This window comes from Crocodylus porosus, unplaced genomic scaffold (genome assembly GCF_001723895.1).
Source record: "Crocodylus porosus isolate Cpor-Errol unplaced genomic scaffold, CroPor_comp1, whole genome shotgun sequence".
Lineage (NCBI taxonomy): Eukaryota > Metazoa > Chordata > Crocodylia > Crocodylidae > Crocodylus > Crocodylus porosus.
In genome coordinates this window covers 33,986,693-34,008,021 of record NW_017728948.1, presented here as the reverse complement: position 1 = coordinate 34,008,021, position 21,329 = coordinate 33,986,693, and the positions used below count along the sequence as shown (strand labels likewise).

The following is a 21,329-nucleotide window of genomic DNA, read 5'->3' as shown; positions in this document are numbered from 1 at the left end:
TGAAGAGGGGGAGAGTTCAGCAGCATCCAGAGATGCACCCGCACGCCAGAGGAAAAGGCCTAGTACTAGCATGGTCTGGGATCATTATGAGCTGGCAGATGATCACGCGTTTGCTATCTGCGTGCACTGCCGAGCCAAAATCAGCCGGGGCAAGGAAACAAAGCATATGACCACCTCAGGGATGTTGAATCATCTCTGCAAGTACCACCCCTTTGCCACAGGAACGGCTCCCACTTGCTCCACAGCCCCCGTCCCCCCACAGCAGAGGCAGGGCACCCTGGAATACTGGGGGCAAAAGGGGCCAGTTGCAAATGCGAGCAAGGTCGCCCAGACCACTGGGGAGATGCTTGCTCTGGATGGCCAGCCCTTCACCTTTGTTGAGTGGCCAGGGTTCAGGCAGCTGCTGGCACTGCTGGCTCCATCCCACCAAGTGCCTGCACGTACCGCCTTCAGCAGGACGGTGGTGCCCTCCCTATACGAAGCATGCAGGGAGCTCTTGAGGGAGGAGCTGCACAAGGCAGGTCCGCAGGTGTACACTTCACCTCGGACATCTGGAGCAGGTGGGGTGGAGATCATGCATACCTCTCCCTCACAGGGCGCTGGTGTGGCTGGTCAGGTTGTCGGTGGGCTCTCCTTCACGCCAAGGTGATGGATGAGTCCCACATAGCAGCAGAGATAAGAGGGGCCATGAACTGCATGGTGCAGGGGTGGCTGGGTGTTGGGCAGGCCAAGCTCACCCACGGCTTCATGGTCACCGACAATGGGGCCAATATGGTCAAGGCAGGCCGTGATGCCAGCTTTGCTTGTATTCGCTGTGTGGCACACAATTTACATCTGATTGCGAGGGATGCCTTGGAGGGGGACAGGGCTGCAGGAGATGGTGCCAGCAACACCAGCAGGCTCGTTTCTAGATGCAGGAAGGTGGCAGGCTACTTCCATGGGAGCATCAAGGGGGGCAAGATGCTGCGGGACAAACAAGCAGAGCTAAATGTCCCACAGCACAGACTCATGCAGGACGTGGAGACTCGGTGGAGCTCCACATACCTGATGCTTGAGAGGCTGGTGGAGCAACAGAAGGCCATCCATGAGCTGGCCTTGCTTGGGGAGCTTGGGATCAGCGGCCCCCTGACCAAAGCTGAGTGGGATGCCATATCCCAATTCTTGCTTGTCCTCAAGCCCTTCCTTGAGGCCACTGAGACCCTCAGTGCTGCTGATGCCTTTCTCAGCCAGATGGTCTCCATAGTGAAGGAGCTCCGCAGTGAAAGGGAGAGCTTCCTGGGGGCCAGTGTTCCTGGCTGGGGCAGGATGTGCAGGCACTGGTGAGGCAACTGAAGGAGAGCCTTAGGAAAAGGCTTGAACCCTTGGGGTCCAACACAGTGCATATGCTGGCTGCCATCTGTGACCCAAGGGTGAAGGGCACCATATGTGGCAGCGAGACACTGAGTCACTGCAGGGAGGTACTTATTAAGAAAATGACGGAGGTGGAACGGCGGCGGCGGGGGGAAGTGGAACAGGGGGATCCACTGCCCGAGCCCAGGCTGCCATCCGCGAGCCAGTCTTCCCCTCCACCACAGGCGCTGCCAATATGGGCTAAGGCCATTGGCAAGCATTAGGGGGTCCAGATCCACCAGACCCCAGGATCAGGCAGACAGCCCGCACACCATGGTGTCTGCCTATCTTGCCGAGCCTGTGGAGCCCCTGGACTGTGACCCCTTGGCCTATCGGGCAACCTGCAGCCCAATGTGGCCGGATCTAGCCACAGTTGCTCGGGAATACCTGTCCTGTCCACTGACCAGTGTGCCAAGCGAGAGGGTGTTCAGCATGGCTGCAGATGTTGTGACACCCCACCGTGCCTGCTTGGATCTCGGTTTGGTGAAGCAGCTGGTGCTCCTCAAAGTGAACCACCCGCTGCCAGGGGTCCCCAAGCGCCAGGTGCAGACGGAGCGAATGCCACCCTCCTCGCTCCATCTGGATCACGAGTTTTGTCTGTCAGCAGCCTAAGGTGCAGTTTCCCCCAAACCCCTGCACCTGTCACCGTGAAAGTTGGCAAGCTTTGTGGGCTCCTCAGGGGCCAGCAAGCCTGCAGTTTTGAGCTCCCTGTGGCTTTCCACACAGAAGTTACAGGCAGTTTGCTCTCAAGAATTCAGGGTGCAGTTTTTCTGCACCCCCGCAACCTATCTTGTTGAATGTTGGCAGGCTTTGTGGGCTCCTCAGGAGCTACCAGTCCTGCAAGTTTCATCAAGGTCAGACAAGAAATGCCAAAGTTATAGCCTGCTTCGACCTTCCCGATTATAGCCTATAGGGAAGTCGAAGCAGCTCGAATATTCGACTGAGCTTAGACCTTGAGTTGAAGCGGACCCGCTTCAACTTGAAGTGGACGGCAAATCGAAGTGGGACCTGGTTTCATATTCGACATGGCTGTCGAATCGAATATTACCTGCTCTGCACAGCCCTATAATTACGCAAGTTCAGTGAGTTTTATTGTCCCTGAATGCAATTGGCTTTTATGTATATATTTTGCCTGTTCCACAGATATGGAAAGTGGTTGCCAAGTAGAAAAATGAGCCCTGTATAGATTTCTTCTCTTTTCCTTTAAAAAGAGATTCTTGTGAGTTCACGTTCCCAGTCCTCCATTGTTAGGGGTTTATGATCTTTCAGCCATCTGGTAATACATTTTCTAGCACGTGCCAAAGAATCTGGCCATGCATAGTTTAAAGGACAGTGATTTCTTGGCTCCGATTAAGCCTACCAGAGCACCTAGAGTTCCCTAATTCTCTCCTCTTCCAAGTTTAACTGAGAGCCTTAATGATATCTTGCCAAAACCATTAAAATCTGGGACAATCTAAAATATATGTTGTGTGGAGCCTGTAAGCTTAGAAAATGTGTTCTTTAGCAATTATTCATCAGTGACATAGCTCACTTACTGTAGTTGAACAAGAGTATAAAAAAAGCTTTACATTTAGGAGCAAGCCTGTATTCAACTCACTGAAATGTACTTGGCATGTTTAAAGAGGCTGTCTTTATTTTTGGGTATAAATGCTTTATTTAGTGTTTCTCCCAAACTCTCAGTTGTGAATCTAAAGATTGTTGAGAAGTTAGGTCATTTATGTGAGCTGAGAAATAAAATTCAGCAGGAAATTGCAATTCCAGAGGAACAATTTTATCAGACAAATCCTGAAAATGGAGACTTAGTATGGGTGTGTGAATGCTCCTGTATGTATTCAGTTAGAGCTGGATTTTGGTTCCAAGTTGGTAGAATCACAGTGATACCACTGTAAATGCTGATGAGTGGGATGTTTGGAAGAATTCAGTGCAGCCTTTAGACTTGTTTTAATTCATTATAGCAAGGGGATTTCACAAACAGAAGTATTGTACAATGGCATTAATTGGAAGTAGTACACTGTTGTTTAACCAGCCTTTATCAAACATGAATTAGTTTGTTTTACAAAATTTAGTTAGAACTTTTCAAGTTATCTGATTCTAGATGAATCTCACCCTCAGCTGCACTGTTTCGGATGCAAATGTCCTGCAAACAATCTGAAATATTAACTTCCCTTAGAAATAGTGTCTCAGAACCATTTATTGAATGCAGAGGTGTAGCAGGGCAGCTCTGTGCCCTGGGTGCAGGCAGCGCATGGGCAGGCAGAACTGGCTGCTGCACAGCCCATGGCAGTGGCGGTTATTTTTGCACCCCATCACCTTTCAGTTATATCAATGACTGAATAGTCCTGAAGCTACCTGCCTAATCTGTTCAGTGTATTGATGGTTGTTACTCATTTGTTAGCAAATAAAAAAGAACATTTTGTCGATCAAGCATACATTAAAGAAGCTTCAGTGCTAGGTGGATCTTCCTGTCTATATTGGTCAGATTTTCATGTTTGAGGCCATATGATGAGGGACTGTGAGTATCTCAAGTCCTCTTTCAGTCCTCTTTTAAAATAAATAAAATATGTTTAAAATAAAATAACTTAAGTGCAACTCTTTAATTTATGTAGGTGATTTTGATCCTTTTACCTAGTGCCCATTCAGATTATTTGCAATTTAATCCTGCAGACATTTGAAGGCATGAGTATACAAGAGAGTAGTTAAAACTTGCTCCCACTTGGTTAAACGATTAACTTTCTTGTAGTAGTGCAGCCCTGGCCCCTTAACTGCTGTTTGCCTCAAAATGTACATGCACCCACTGCTGGCAGCGAATCAGTCTGGGGCTCCATAGACCCTGTTGCAGTTGCTTGCAGCCTCCCTGCCACCTGCTGCAAGCAGCCTGGGCTTCACAGTGGGTGGTAGGGTCCTGCTTAGAGCCATGGCAGGCGGTCAGGAGCATGCAGCTGCGTGAGGGCCTGTGGAGTCCCAGCCCGGCTCATTGTCAGTGGCAGGTGCACACGCATCACAGGGTGGATGATAGGGAAGGGGCCAGAGCTGTGCTGCCACAAGAAGTAGCAGGCCCCTTGTAGCTCTCCCACTGATTCCCTGCCATACTAGGTACTTCTTGTGGCCCCCACACCCCTCTCCTCCTTGCTCCTTCCTCCCTCTTCCCTGCCCTGTCACTTTCAGGGGCATAGTGCCACTTCCCTTCCCCACCTGTCCCTTCAACGCCAGATTACTCCCTGCCCTGTGCTAACTGATAACCGGTAAGGTATGTGAATGGTTGAATGTTTAAACATCTAACTGTTCACATCACTAACTGAGACTTGCAGTGCTTCACCAAATCCTACTTGGAAAAGCTAGAAATGCCTTTTCATTTATATATATATATATATATATATATATAATCTCTCTCACTCTTTCTCTTTTGCTCTCTCTCTTTTGTAACAGTTGACTGTACTTCCCTGAGCAACATGAACATGCTGCATACAGGGCATCCAAAATACAAAACATAAGATTGGGTAGTGACAGAAGGAAAACTCCTGGGTGTTTTCCCATGTCATAACCTCCCAGCACTGAGCCCTAATACATGTTTTGTGAGGCACACCAACAGAAAAAAAAACATAAAGTCTAACTGCTCATTTTCCAGCTGCCCTGCTTTTTATGGTGGCTGACAAAGAAAAAGATTGTACTGTATTTTGGTTATTGATTAAGCTGGTAAAATGCAATAAACCAATTAGAAATCAGTCTGGTAAACCATACAGACTTTTCAAGATGTCAGGAATAACTTTTACTATATGACATTGTTTTACAGGAGTGTACGTGTGTGTTATTTTTGCTGAAAGAATATTGTTTTGCAGTTAATATAATTTTTTCAGTAACCAGAAAATGTCAGGACAGGCTTACAGTTTTTAAAACTTTACCCCAGTTTTATAAAAATTCTTCCACAATAATTGTGTAAGGGGCTTGGGTTAAGGAAGAATTTTTGGTCTTTTTAATTAATTCGGTAGGAAAATTCTATACAATATCAGTAGAAGAAAATATCCGTCCTATTTCATAAAATGTATTCCAGCTATGCTTTTGCCTAATTATCCATGTTTAAAACAGTTTGGCTACTTCATACAGAATATTGTCAAGTTACATTTTATTCTCCGTGGTATCAGAAAGAGTGTGGGTACTCCCATCTGGCTTTGTTTGTGTTTTAAGTACTATTCTAGAGCTTTGTATGCACACATGCTATATTTATTTTGCAGTAATTTAGATAAAGGAATCCTGATGGCTTTTGTTGTCTCTAATGACACACCATTTGGTCTAGATATCAACAGCAATAAAACTAAATATTGTTGAAAGGTAGCCAATAAACCCAAGGTTCCTTCTCAGTCACCACAAGTATACTTGTCTGATGATGCACTAACTTTTCTAGGCTAATCTTGCCCAATTATTGAGTGATTCTCGGGATCAAAATAAGCATCTGGGAGAAGAAATAAAAGAACTGCAGCAAAGGCTGGGAGAAGTGCAAGGAGACAATAAGGTATTGTAAACCTTTTCTCTTTAAAAGGATGACAGCAATGTAATGTGTAAACTGGACCGTAGGTCTTGTGTTTACTGCACAGAAAAGGAGAATGAAAAAGTACTTTGCTCTGTTGATTTATGGGTTTCCAGAATATTTAGGATACAGTGTATGCTCAGAACAATGGAATCCAAGAAATCTGCACAGGATACTAATAACCTAGGCTCCTTGATGTAATGCATTGTTTTATTCTATTGTCTTTATGTATTTCTTATGGACCCTGCTTTGGGTTGATCACCACTGACTTCCTCTTTCTGCATTCTATCACTGACATTATCCTGTTAAATATAGTCAGATGAGCATTATATCTTTTCTTGGCCATGTGATTAATTTTTTTTAGGTAAAAATATATTTTTAGACAATAAGGTAAAACTTCATTAGAGGATAAAATAAAAAAGCAGCATAATTTTTCCCTCAAAATGCACAGCAAGTAGTTTCAGCAGGTAGTTGGGTATTTAGTTACGTAAAGTTAACAACTGATTACTGCATTCAAAACAAATTATTTTATTACTAAATTTACCAAGTGATATGGAACATTACTCAATTCAGCTGCTCAGTATTAATTCAGCTCCAACTCAGTATTAATTATCTATCTTAAATGGAATGTTTAACCACAGACCAAATGCGTAGCACTTGTTGCTAGAGCTATGTGCAAAATACATACACAAATCAAGCTAGAAACATAAAGGAAGAATTCAAAACCAAAAGTGGGAGCTAGGACATGGTGATGTCCTATTAGAAAAAAGATATCTTTAAGATTTAAAATTGTTTAAGAAATTTATTTCAAGTCCAAAGAATATGAAAATTAACCTTTTTTTTTCCCCCCCTGGAAGGTCATCTTGATATAGTACACTGGAGTAGGAGCTTTTTCAGTCTGCAGTCTGAAGTGACTGAGAAACTGACTCTTAACAAATACAGCTTTCATCCCTTCTATTTGTCTTGCTGGGTTAAGACCTATAATGCTCCACAGAGGGAAATATTTCTGAGGACATATTTAATCTGTATCCCAGTGGCAGGGACAACATGGAACAGAATCTTATTAGGGCAGTGGTTTCAACCTTTCACCCCTAAACAATCTTGAAAGGAGGTGTTGACCCCTTTGAATTGTAAGTGTGGGTATTTGCATACTTTTGATTGATTATCTTTCACGGACCCCTTGGACATCTGTGGCTCATCCCTGCTGCTGCCACCACCACCCCACAGGCTTGCGGGGGGGCCTGGACATGGTGTGGCATGTCAGCAGTGGAGACAGCCTAAGGGCAACCCTGTTGTGGCCTACAGCCAGAAGGGCCCTGGAAGTTGTGAGCATGCCCGCTGCCAGGTCCAGCTCTTGCCCAGTGCCCAGCACTGGCCACAGCCACTCATCATGGGCAGGACTGCCTTGCTCCGTCTCTTTGTCTTCCCCTCCCCCACAGCCATGCTGCAACTACAGGATGACCCCACAGCTTATATCAGCTCCCTGCCCACATGCCAGCAACTGCCCAGTGCTGCTTCTGACATCAGCTGTTGACTCAGGTAGTAGCTTCCCCCTGGGGGTTGGGGCATCTGCCCGAGCCCTTCCTTGGCATAGAAGTGTGGGCCGGAGGCTGAACCTGCTGTAGCTGCCACCCACACCCACACCAGCTTCCTGCCCTCATCCCCATCCTACACAGGGATGTTTGGTGAGCTGTTGTGGGCGGGGGAGGGTGGGAAATGCTCACCAAAACTCCCCATGTGGCTCACAGGCTCAAATAATTGCCCAGCCCTGCCTTGGACATAGTCTGTGGACCCCAGAGGTCTGCAGACCACAGTTTGGAAGCCAGTGTCCTAAGAAGCCATGGGCCTTATCCATGGATCCCAGGAATCTCAGTTGCCATGACATACTCATGATACTACCAGTTCTAACAGCAGAGGCAGGATGATTAGGTTGGAACAGGATGCCATGATAACATAGCTGTGCTCATGTACCCTTTTGGTACTTGAAGTAGTTAGAATATCTTTAAACAGTATTGTGGTGGGGACATACCCTTAGAGGTCAGCATATCTTTCCATCTATGCTTGACTGTAGTTGCTGAAATTATAAGGATACTCAGTTCTGTGTCCAAATTCTTAGCCTGGTGCTGCTGTCCATCAGCACCATTCCTGCTGAAAGTTCTCATGCCCCGTTTCCCACTTTGGGCACAGACAGAAATTACATTTGTCATATGATCAGCCCTTTGAAAGCACTCTAAAGCCATGCCCTAATAGAAGAGCACAGCTGCAGGGCACTCTGATTGAGTGACAAATTAACTCTTATTGTATGAGCGTTCAAATGAAGACACTCCAAAGCAGAGTGCTTTCATTAATTTCGGTCTGCTCCAGTGATGGGCTTCTGCAGCACAGCTCAGCCGCTGCTGCTGTCTCAGGATGAGTGGGAGAGAAGGCAAGGGAGAGAGGTCCGTTTTGGGATTTCCCCAGCTGTGCTGAGGGGGGCAGGTGGATTGGATCTCCACCACCACCATCTCCAGTGTGGCTGGGGAAACTCCAAAACAGATCTCCCTCCCCTGCCTTTTCCTCCTCCCATCCTGAGTCAGCACAGGGTCTGGGAGGGAGAGATGGAGCTGTAATCTTTCGCCCTGGATCAGCTCCAAATTGCAGCTTGATCTCCCACGCTCCCAACCCAACAGCTAACATCTGTTGGGTCAGAAGGATCAGTTTAAATCGTGGCGCTTTCCATAAAAAAGTCCTTTTTGGACCTGGGAGCTGTACTTCTGACTGCACCCTTTGTCCACGTATGTGGATATTTATTTATTTATGGACTGTATGTGGCCCTGCACATTAAAAATAATTATGCATTTTTGTCACAGAGAAGGAATTTCTAGAGTATGTTGTGTGCAGTTTAGCTATCTGAAAACTGCCCAGTTCCAGATATTTTATTCTCTACTTCCAGCTATATTTTAGGATTCAAGTAGTTTACTACCATTGATTTTTGAGTGAAGTACTTTTTGTTGATTTTTTTTTTTTTTGTTTTTAGGTGCTTTTAACAACAGGTATGAATTAAGCTAAGGGTTAAAGCTAATTTATTTATTGGCCTATTCTGTGATTTTTTTTAAAACACTGGTTTTGATATCCGTAGGCCCATTTTTGGCATTCTAAGCTGTCTTTGCCCAGAATTCTTTGTACAGGTCAGTTTTCTCCAGCTGGCCATCTCTGGAACATCTGTACTCTTACAGGATGGGCTGGATTGAATTTAGCAATCCTTGTTTGTCACTCAGTAAACTCAGTTATCCTGCAAGAGTTGCTTAAAATTCATGCTGTGATTATCAAATTCCTAAAAAAAAAAAATGGAGGAAGAACAGGAATGGAGAATTGCACCAGGGATTAATTTACTAAAAGATTTTCAGCTCTGCAACACAGCTACTTTTCACTTTAAAAAGTGACATACAGAGTTTATTTTACTACCAGCTTGCTGTCTTTTGAATCTCCTGACAGGTATTGGCCTAACTGTGGCCTTAGCCTCCATGTCTTCCTTAACTCTCTCCTGTCTTTGATAAAGGAAGTTCTGGGTTTCTCTCCTGGACTGCTCTCTTCTTATCCCTTCTCCTGAATTAAGAGCTGATTTTACTTCAACAATGGAGTCCAGATAAATTATAGCATATACAAAAACCCGAAAATTTATAACAAATACTTGTTCTTAGATTTTTATCCTTCCATTTTTCTCTCCCTGTTTTTCAAAGCAAAGGAGGGCATCCTGCCCAGCTGGTCTGCATCAACTTTACTTCTGGCAAGAGATGAACAAACAGCTGCTTTTGCAGCAAGTGGTGCTGCTTATGGATGAACAATTCTGCCTGTGTCTCTATATGGGTGACTCATGCAGCCTTTGTCACTGAATGGCAAGAGCTTTGAAGAATTAAAAACCTCTTTAAATATCACACATTTGCTCTATTGATGGAAATGCTTTAATGGTGTGACTGTTTTAGAAATTGCTTCAGTGTTTACTGCCAGTTAAATACAGTCACTTGGTCTAGGAAAGTGATTTTAACTGATGACCTTGTATTTGCTATTGGAATCCTGGATGCTAAGTGTTAAGAACATAATCACTAAAGTAATGTCATATTACTTGTATTGAACATTTTTTAACTGGACTAATTTTTCCTTTTACTCAGCTGTAACGCCAATGGCATAAATAGTAAAATGCTTTCAGGTAGTCTCTTGAAGGATTTGCTGCCATTACAGGAATACAGCTACATTTACACTGCAGCACTCCAGCAGCAGACTTCTGAGACACTTTATTTTTATGATTGATCACTATCTCTTATCAACTCTGACACATGAAAACTACTCCATGTTTACAGGGTAGTTAATTTTTAGACCCTTTTTCTACCTAGAAGGGAGGCAGTAATACTTGGAAAATAAATACTTAAACCTGCAGGGGGCCTAATGAGATCGCACAGTTCCATTTAAAGAAAGACATGGAATGGGTTGGAGAAACCACATGCTTCTAGAACAGTAGACTCAGGCTATCTCATTCCAGACTCACGCAAGTAACTGAAAGGGAAACAATTTCATGCATTGCTAAGGGTGAGGAAGATGCATGTTGTATGGAAAAGAACAACTCTGCTATTATTGATAATTTGCTGCCACTAGGCTGAAATCACTTACATATTCAAGAATGCATAAAATTAATCCCATTCATATATCTTCTGAGAATTGGGAACTAAAATAGCAGCTTTTATGATTGCCTTCTGCCATAATGTCTCCATAATTCAGCCAGGTGACCATGGATAAATAAACTGTGACTTCTACTCGCTGTATAGAACTTGCAAGTTGTGCTCATATGAAAATCCAGTGTGTCAGAAGAATCCCACTCACAGGCCCAGTATTGAAGTAATATGTGAGCTTGAATTTATTAGGTTTCCTCTATTCAAACAGCCTGCTCATTGTGTGTAGCTCATCTACTTATCACAGTTGAAATCTGTGCACAGTTCAAGCCTAGACTGCCACATTCCCAGCCTAGGTCACCAGTTATCTACTGGTACCTACCCCGTGAACCCTGGTACAGCACATGGACCCACATTTTTATCATTGTTTTATCTAGATCTTTTTTCTTCATCAGAATTAGAGGATGCTGGCAAAATGCCGTCAGCCACCTATCTGTTCCAGAGTTTTTACTGATTGAGCAGCACTTAACATTAGCAAATTGTGAAGTTTTCATTTAAAACACAAATACAAAAAAGGCCAGAGTAGGTATTTGGAAGGTTTGTATAGTCATGTAGATGTTGTTCTGGTGTCCTCTCTAGGGTGGGTCCTGCAAGTTTCAGTCAACCTGTTTTGACCTAATTGTTGCGAGGTCTGGACTCTTACAAGTGATTGTTGTTCATCCTTCAAATTTGAAGATGACCATGACATCACTAGTTGGTTTCTGTGAGCATATGAGTGGCTGATGAGGCAATATGTGCTTTGTACGGTCTGTGGCACATTGAGCAAGAGATACCCAGTGAACTGAAGGAGAGAAAGTGCGCTTAGGGGGGCCAGAAGAAACATTTCAAGGACTCCCTCAAGTCGTCCTTGAAATGTTTCAGCATTGACCTGAAGTCTTGGAAAGATCTTGCTCATGATTATTCCACCTAGTGAAGCATCTTCCATACTGCAGCTACAGTCTTTGCGCAGATGAGAACTGCTGAGGCAGAGCAGAAGCGCAAACAGTGCAAGTCTTGCAACAGCAGCATGTCTGCTCTTGATGTAGCAACTTAAAGTGCCATCTCTTGCGTACAAGTAGTTTAAGCTCATAAAACCTAAAAATGCCACTGATCTCTCCCATCCCAAATGAACCAAAAGAAGATTCAAAGAACTTCCATCAAAATGCATATGCATGTTCTACAAAAGTAATGTAATAGTGCTCAATACTCTACCTGGCAATGGTCCTTTTGTACAGATTGTGTCTTTAGCAGGAACTATTAATCTGCATGTATATGAAGGTGAGGGTGAAGGGTGGAGGTGTTTTTCAGTGTAGGATATAATAAATCTAGTAACTTACCACTGATGGCCAAAATTTCAAGGATAATTAATAAATTTGTTTCAGGTATCTGCCAGACAAATATGTTATACTGCATAAAGGTAATCACATGCATAAGGCTTTGCAGTTTGGGGCTTAAAATAGCAGTTTAGGATAGTTCTAGGCCAAGGGCAGGCAAAATACAGCCTGTGGTTCTACATCCGGCCTGTCAAGCCATTCTATCTGGAAGTCCTTCCAGTCCCAAAATGGTGATCAGGGGGTGGGGCTACCCATACAGCCCTCAATGGCTTGCCAAAACTCGGTACGTGGCCCTTTGCCTGAAATAATTGTCCGCTCCTGTTCTAGGCCCTCTCTTAAGGTTTACCTCTGCTGTGATTACTGCAGAAACCTGGTATGTTACTTTGCTTGGAACTGTTGTCTATCATGAAGAACTTCCTGGTTGTACTTATTTGTTTCTTTCTGTTCCATTTGTTTAGTTTCTAATCTAGTTTTGAGGTTTGGAATCAGAATCTTTCCGTAAAATATCTTAGGGCAAGGTCTGATTGGGGTATCTGTGTATTTCTGTATTTATACATAATTCTTTTAACTAAACAATTAATTAGATATCTTGGTGTTTGAGAGATGCAAGTGTAGGCTAGTGTTACTAATTAGGGAGTTCCTGTACTCTGAACTCTGTTAAGAACCTTTTTAATATATGTTTAGCTGACAGGGAACCAGCAGCTCATTAAAGGACAGTTTGCTTAAATCTGCTTTTTTGTAAATGTTTATGGTGTCTTGAGAGTTTCATATGTATTAACCTATTCTTAGCCTACTCTCTAAAGCTGAGTGGTTCTCTTCTGCATGACACAGCTGAATAAAAATACAGTACCCAGAAGATAGGTGTATACACTTTATGATAAAACACTAAAATACAGAACCAAATCTTCCACTCGCTGGCATAAAGATTAAAACGTTGTAACATTAAGAAGGAAGAATCTTTACAGCAGATGGTTTTACAGCAGGGTGCACTCAGGTGCAAGATTAGAGGACTAGCTTCACCAGCCCTCCGGTTGGTTGCTCATCTGTAAAATAGAATCTTCCATTTAGTAGATTTTTGTTTTCATTTTTGTATTTTTTTAATTGAGCCCCCCCCATTTTACTCTCTGAAGGTGGAGTTTGGGGACATTCTTTTTTGGAGACTGTCTTTCCATATGCATTGGTAAATAAGGAGCTCTGAATTGAGTAGAACAGATTTTGGTCCCTGCGGTACTATTTTTGGCTGATATTGCATATTACACTCTCAGCTCCTTTCATACACAGAAGGAGATCTAGAAGGTACTTGAGCCACCACTGCATTAATGAAATTCCTCTCTTGGTTCATGCATATATACTGCGGAGGAATCTATTTATTGCTGCTTGCATTGAGGGACTTGGTGGAGAGTAGTTTCCTAATCCTGTTTTCATCTACTCTGCAGGACTGAGACTTTAAGACAGTACCCTTGTTCCATGTGCTGCTTTCCTTACCAATCTTGAAGCGAGATGTCTGTAGTGGAAATGCTGTAGTGCTGTGTCTTAGTGTCACCTTTTTATATATATAAAATGATTCCATAGTCAAGCCTCCATTTCAGAATATGTTTGTTTTAAAAATGTCACCATTGAAAAATTAGCTTGTTTCCCATGACAAGTTCAGAGCCACTCATCATAACAGCGCTCTCTAACTGGTGGCCTGCAGGATGCATGCAGCCCCTGAAAAGTTAATATGCGGCTTTTGGGCTTATGTGTTTAGTATGTAGCTTCATGGCACAGCTGCCACTACCGCCCCTTCCCACCATTGTTCCTACCATGGCATCTGGGTTCTTTGGATTCCCTTTCCCTCCTCCAGCTTCTTCCTTCCCTTGCTTTTGGGTGTGGAGTGAGTGGGGAGTGGGTACCCGTGCAACATGTATAGTGGGGTAGGGGAGTGCTGTACATACAGTGGGGAAAAAGAGGCTACCTATGCTGCAAAATGAGGGGGCTGCCTGTGCTGCACACATGGCCAGGAGAGGAGTGGGGAGTTGGGTTGCCTGCACAGTACATGTATCCAGGAGGCACTGGGGAGCTGGGCTGCCTTACACAGCAGGGGAGAGCCTTGAAGGGAAAGCAGCACTGCCCACATTGTGAGCAGCCTTTGGTCTGCAGCCTATTCCTCATGTGGCCCCCATCTGCCTGGCCCTACATTATATTCTACCCTCTTTTCCCTGGGGGAAAGGGGCAATTGTAGCTTGCTAAAGTAAAGCTAACTGTGGGCCACAGCATCACCAGGGAGTTGCAAGTTGCGTTTTGGAGCTTATTAAGTCAGGCTGTAGTAAGCACCTTCACTTCACCATTGTGTGCCAAACTGGGGCTCAAGTATAGGAGAGAAAGTAGCTTGTCTTGTACCACTAGGACTGTAATTGGCACGTCAGCACTACAGTGACTGGCATCCTATAAATACAGAAGATAGATTTAACGTACAGTTTTCTATTTCAGAAGATTGATTTTTCTAACTCTGAAATATAATGATGCACATTAATTCCTTTGTGCAGCTGAAAAATGTGGGGAAAGGCATGGGAGTTCTTATTGCAGATTTCTCAGGCCTCTGTGGAGATCTCACAAATTGGGCCACTGGGATGTAGCATTCTTTTTCTAGCAGTGCAAAGTACAAACAGTTGTAAATGTTGTGTTCATTTAAGCTATGCACTCTGCCTGCTGCTTATCTTGCACTGTTTTAATTCTTAATACCCAATACTGATGGTAGCTGCTATTTAACTGTAGTAATAAGAAGGAATGATTACTAATTCAAGTCAAACTTATTTCATTAACCATTAAACCTGGTGAAGATCTTAACAAAGGGTTCCACCCCCCAAAATTTGACCTGTCTCCTCATGGTTTCTCATTTCTTTTTTTTAACCTATCACTGTTGAGTGGTTCAGAATACTAACTGTTTTCATGTAGGAACAAACTTAAAAACAATGTATAATGTTAATTCTGTGCCAACATATATCTCCCTGCATTACACATACAACTCCAAAACCAAACCCCATGTTCCAGTCGCTTTCATCTCTGTTGTATTTTCCTCATCTAAAATTATCTTAATGATACTTATTTTCATCTGGAAGCAACTTTGAGATGTATGTTTGAAAATTCTCTCTTAAGAGTCAGTTGTGGCGACAGGCTTAACATTCAGAATAGAGTCATTTCTGGATAATGTAGCCCATATTTGTATACTTCACTGAAGCATCTGCCCTTGCATAAAAAAACCTGTAATTGCTGCTTTAAGGACCAGTCTAACCATCACCAGAGCTTATGAGTATTTGGCCATTGGCTTCTTCAGTGAGAACGGGATTGTGCCTACAGATAGTAAGTATTTCCTGTGAAATGCTTCGTTTTGAGATGTGGGGAAAGTGGACAGATTCTCTAACTATGGATTGTTCTTCTAATGATGCAGGATAGCCTTTTAATATTGTTAAAGCTCTTGGTCTGTGTCATTGCTAACGCAGTTCATCTCTTTTCTTACAGCTCCTTAGAATGACGATAGCAAAACAGAGGCTTGGAGATGAAGAAGTTGGAGCTCGCCATTTCGCAGCCCATGAGCGTGAAGACCTTGTTCGGCAGTTGGAGAAAGCACGCGAACAAGTAATAATTAATAGGCATTTATTGTGAAATTGTTTATGGTCCTGGCAAAATGACAAGTAAATCACAGTGCCTCTGCTGTGCCTTAATTGCTGTTACTTAGGTTGCAGTGCAGATAGCAGTGCAGATGAGGATGCTGTCTTCTAACACTAACTGCACTCAGAGCACTTCTCTCCTTCACAAGATACTTGTAAGAATTAAATTGTTTCACCTCAGGATTTCACTTTCTTGTGCAGTGGAATGTGATAGCTTTCTTTTGCACACAGGAACACCATACAATAATTTTCAGTCTTATATTAGTCTTGAAGACTCTTTAATCAAACTGTCAAAGGCATTTCAATCAATGTGATATAATATGGTATGGCTCTCTCCTCCACTGCCTGCCTTGGATGAGACCCAGATCAAATTTGATCCAGCAGATGCAGCAGTTTGCCTGGAGCAGCTCTCACCCATAAGGGCAGCAGTGATTTCCGGTCTTCCAGTTGCTGCTGGTGCCATGATCGTTCAGCTGCTGCAGAAGCTGTTTTTTCCCATTCCTTTTGCCCTTTGCACCCTGGTGGCATGTTGCCCTGCCCTAGTTACGCTACTGCATTGGTCTTCTCTTCCTGCTTTCTCCCCCTACTTTCTCCTCTTCTAAACAGTGTTGCATCCAACTCCTCTCTCCCCATCTTTTCTGCCTTCGTCTACTGTCCACACAGCCCTGCTCCATCAGTCATTCTTCTTGCCTTGGATTTCTAACTTGCTTGCACTCCTCTTACAATCTCCCACACTTATCCTTCCTCAGTGACATTGGATTCCATGTTGATGACTCATCTGACTCATTCAGCTGCATGTTTGCTATATTTCTTTCTAAACAGCTCTAGTTCATCATAATTGAGTCCTGTGCCTGAAGTCTCAGCTGCTTTTCACTGTTCTGATTCTCCCCTCCTTTCTTCTCAAATCCTGCCCTCCTCCTTTATCAAGTTCTCCCTCTGCATCAGATCATGCTGGTTTTGAGAGAGAATTGACAGAATACAATGTTCCCTTTCCCATTCTCATCTTACAGCATTTTTCTGAAGTTTTTCATCTCTATTTTTTTTGTCCCAGAAGCTCTGTTTCATGCCAGTGTCCTGATTTCCCTTGTACTTATTCTCATCCTCCTCATCTACACTTGCTGTCCTCTGGCTTGTCCTGATCATAGAACAAGCATGTCTTAATCTTGTCCTCCTTTTGAAAAACCTTGCCTCTTCCACTGCTGCCTTTACTACCCTTTTCTTGATGAGTGCGGTGAATGTGGTGTTCACAATATGTTGCCTGGAGTTCTCTTTCAGTTCCATTCCAGACCCTCTCCAATCTGACTGCCACCTTAAACTAAACTACAAAACACTTTTACCTCTTCTTATCCATAGCTCAGAACTGATCCATCTTTTTTTTCATCAACCAAGACAGTTGCCTTAAACAGGCAACCATGCTTGTCTTCTAAAGATCTCATTGTCCCTTGGTTTCCATGATTCTGTCCTCTTTCTGTTTCATCTTGTCTTTTTGATTAAGCCAGGACTCACTGAAGGAGCAATATGTCTGAACTGAAATTTAATCAGGAAACTGAGATTTAATGTCCAGAAAATGATATGGGTTCTTCAATTTTCACAGTTACTGGTCTCCTGGTGTGTCTTTACGTGTGCTCCCAGGGCAGGGACACTTTAATTAAAGCAGCATTTTATAACTTTTTAAGTAGCAAATACCCCCTAATTTCTGAAAATTTTAATAACTACCCCAACACTCCATTTTCCAGGGGATTTTATATTTACAAACTAATGTGTACCATATGTTGAAAGAAGGGCTGTGTATATAAGGCCATGAGATGACAGATGTCTGATCTGGTGTGGGTAGGGTTGCCACCTTTTACACCAGGGGTGCACAACTCAAGTATGTACCCGGGCTAGAGGTGATGTTGGCCAAAGCTAGGAGGGCTGAACCCGGTGCCACGCAAAGCACAGCATGCCAAATTATTGCTGAGGAATTTAAAGTGCTGCGCAATGCATAGCATGCCAAATTTTTTGCCATAGTGTTGAAAGGAGGAAGGGGCAAGAGAGAGAGAAAAAGAGGGTGAGAGAGAAGGAGGAAAAGAGAGAGAGACAGACAAGGAGGCAGCTGCTGCCTGCCATGGAGCCCGGGCTGTTCCCAGCAGGCGGCTGGGAGGTTGCAAGCTCTGCTGCAAGCAGCCCAGGCTCTGTGGCTGGCAGCAGCTACCCAGAGCCTGGGATGGCTGCAGCCAGGAGGCTCAAAGAGCTGCTCCGGGCTCTGGCATCACGCCTCAGAGCGGACAGTGGAGGGGGGCCCTGAAGCAGTGCAGCCTGGAAAAGCCCAGTGTTGCTGCCAGCCCCTGCCTGTAGCCAGCCTGGGTTCTGGGCAGCTGCAGCAGGCAGCGGGCAGGATGCAAACAGCTGCACCAGGCTCTGCAGCCCCAGCATCTGCCCCATACGGGTGACTGCATGTGCGCCTCAGAGCAGAGAGCGGGGTTAGGGTCTGAGGTGGCACAACCCTCCCCTACTCTGTGCTTTGAGGCACACATGCAGTCGCCAGTATGGAGCAGATGCTGGGGCTGCGGAGCCAATGCAACTGTTTGCAGCCTGCCCGCTGCCTGCTGCAGCTGCCCAGAGCCCAGGCTGGCTACAGGCAAGGGGCAGTGGCACTGGGCTTTTCCCGGTGTTTGGCGGCTGTGCGGGGGGCCAGGTTGGGGAGGGCTGTGGTGAATTTTGGGGTGATAGCAGCTCTCCTCCCATCACCGCAGCCACCCTGAGTGCTGGGAAGAGCTCGGTGCCACCACTAGCCCCTAGCCCCAGCCTGCAGTGGCAGGCAGCCTGCTCTCTCCTGTGCGCAGTGAACTGGGCCCCAGGCAGGCCAGGACATGGGGTAATCCCCACAGTGCAGGAGGGAGCAGGACAGTACCCTGCCCCTACCACACTCTGTCCTGTACTATATGGGTCTCGGTCTGCACCCACCCTCCCTCCCTGCCCCCAAGCCCCAGGCGGGATAAAGAAAGAAACTTACCTGCCTGTAGCTGGGTTGGTGGAGAGTGCATGGGTGACTGTGTGCTCACCTTCCCCCTCTTGCAGCAGCCTGTGGCAGGCTTTGGTGGCGGGGCGGGACAAGTGGCTGGGTGCAAAGCCAGTGGGGAGAGCGGTGGTGCCCCCTTGCTATGGGGGTTTTTGGCGCCTACATACCCCCTGCCTGTCTCTCATGTACCCCCAGGGGTATGCATACCACAGGTTGAGAAACGGTGGATTAAAGTACCCGTAGCATCTTGTGTATTCAGCATTCCGTGCTTCAAAATGACAGTAAGGGCACTTTAACTACCGAGCTTTAGGTAAAGTGCTCTTACTGCCATTTTGAAACATGGAGACACTGAATACATGAAACACAGAGGCTGCTGGAGCAAAATAATTAGCGCAATCCAGTAGACTAAATTAATCAAGGCTGCTTCAATGTCCCCGCATGTCTACAGGCTCTCCTGACTTTTTACCTTATCCATACTGCCTCACATCTTTCCTTAGAGAAATGTTCCCTAATCATTTATATTGTACCTGAGGCATACTGAATCACCAAGCTTTGATAATGCATTTAGATGTCCACCGATTGATGTCTCCCATCCCAAGATGTTGTTATTTGTCCTAACCTTGTTTAATGTACTGAAGGTAGAACTTCAAGTCCCTGTCCATACTTTGGTTAACAACCGTATTTTAAGAACAAGTGTTGACAGGGAGTTAGCTTGGTTTCAGCAGGGTTTCTTTCTCCTTCATAGACGTACATTTTCTTATAACCAAAAAATGGCTCAAAATCTGAACCCTAACACTGAAACCCTTTTGAATTATGAAGGCTGATGTATATACATATAAAATACTAATCCCTAGATATACAGCTGCCATTACAGTTTTGAGCCTTTCTTCAGTTCAGAAACCAACAATTCATCTCCCCCCTACCTCCTTTTTAGTTTAGATGTGATTTCTTGAGAAGAATAATCTTAGAAAAGAAATTTAGCCTAGATTTTTTCCCTTGAAGCCACATCACACAGTGGCCTAACCCAATTCTAAGTACAAATGCTACCTTACCTCTTTGGCCTGTCAGCATGAAGTTTTATGGCAGAAACTACTGCATTGATGATCTGGTTCTAACAAAAGTTTGGGACAAGGTTGTCATTTGTAGCTGTTTTTTTTATTTGTCTTCTGCATATTTTGTAATTGTTGAACTTTGATTTAACTTTAATTCTGGTTAAATAGTATCAACTAAGTATACACATATTTCTGAAACAAAAATGCCATGTGTGTGGCTTAAAGAGAATGGCAATAAATAGGATCTTTTTTTTCTTTGTCACTGCGCTTTTAAAGAGGAAAAGTGATAATGAAGTCAAATTTAGATGTGTGATGCACCCTGACTCCGGATGTGGTCAGATGTGCCTTTGAGAGATGCTTCCAAAGGGTTCTCACACCTTCAACAGTACTCTTCATCCCCAAGCTCTTCCTTCTGCTGTTTGACCACTGAGAACAGACTGAGATGCTCTGAAGGTCACCTCCCTCATCTAGGGTGCCTCAGCTTTACCTGCCTCGCCTAGGTCTTGCCAGATCTTAGGAGAGGGGACTTTGCCAGCTGTAAAACTTACACTTGTCTGGTTATGTGCTCAGAAATTTTAGATCCCCACCTTCTGTGGAAGAGGCTTGCCTATATGGTTAAATACTGTGAATTCACACTTAGCCTTGACAATAAGTTAGTTTTAAAAGATAACAAAAAGATGTACTATAAAAGCAAAACTATGTATTATAACAGTAGGCCAGCAAAGAGATCCTGCACATCCACTACTGGTAGAGGGATGCCAAAGTACCTTGCATGAGAGACCTGTGTGATACCTCAATAGTCACCTATTCCTTTCACCTCCTTAATCTGCCACAGTGGCATAGTGAGCAGAATTGCTGCCAGTGCCCTGAAGATGACCACCAAGAGGAGGATCGTCAGGCCACCATTAAACAAGAGCCTGGCCACATTCCTGAGTGGGTTGCTGAGGGGCAAGATCACATGAGATAGCAGGGAGTCTGCCTTGCTGTGAAGCTGAGCCCATGATGCCATGTGATGCTTTGGGAAACGCATCAGCTGCTGCTGGTCATGGTACAAGGAACAGCAGGATCTGTGGGTCTTGCTGTTCCCACCCCAACCACCAGCCAAATCGCTGTCACCCTCTGAATCAGGCCGTGCCTGGAGAAGTTTTTGAAGGACACCATACTGGTCAAGTACGTGGGTGACCTGAAGGTAAAACCTGACCAGAACCAAAGACCTGACCTGTCTTGAAGTGGGACACCAGCAACAACTTGTCTTGCGGAAACTTCACGTGCTTTGCAGATTGATGCTTCATTCACTAGGCATGTTTCATTTGCCTTCCACTTGACAGCACCATTTCCTACAGCCATCAAGACAAGAGGGCCAGAGGTATGGCTTTGAAAGCAAGATTCTGTCCCATGTTCTGTGTGTCTGTAAGCCCCATGCGAGAGTGTGGCAGCTCCACCATAACACCAAGCCTGGCCCCAGGCTGCAGTGGCAGCCTGCCCTCACCCTGTATGTAGATCTGGGGGCATCCCTCCTCCTCAGAGCCTCTCAGGGTGCATGCAGTGGCGGGAGCTGCCTCCCCTCCCAGTGCTCCCCAGATGAGCTGCTTGTGGCTCCATCCTGCGCCCCAGCCTCACTCCCGCCCTCACTGCTGGGGTCTCAATGCCAGTGCCCCCCTTTCCGCATACCAGCCAGACCCGGCTGCTTTCCATACTGCTG

At 44.8% G+C, this 21,329-nt stretch overlaps 1 protein-coding gene across 1 annotated transcript in view; it reads left to right on the top strand.

Moving 5' to 3' along the window:
* The window catches only part of CCDC149 (coiled-coil domain containing 149), an 83,384-nt gene that overhangs the window by 20,559 nt on the left and 41,496 nt on the right, over positions 1–21,329 (top strand). Inside the window, 2 exon segments of the mRNA XM_019552721.1 lie at positions 5,789–5,896; positions 15,426–15,542. Of these exon segments, the coding sequence (XP_019408266.1) occupies positions 5,789–5,896; positions 15,426–15,542 (225 nt within the window).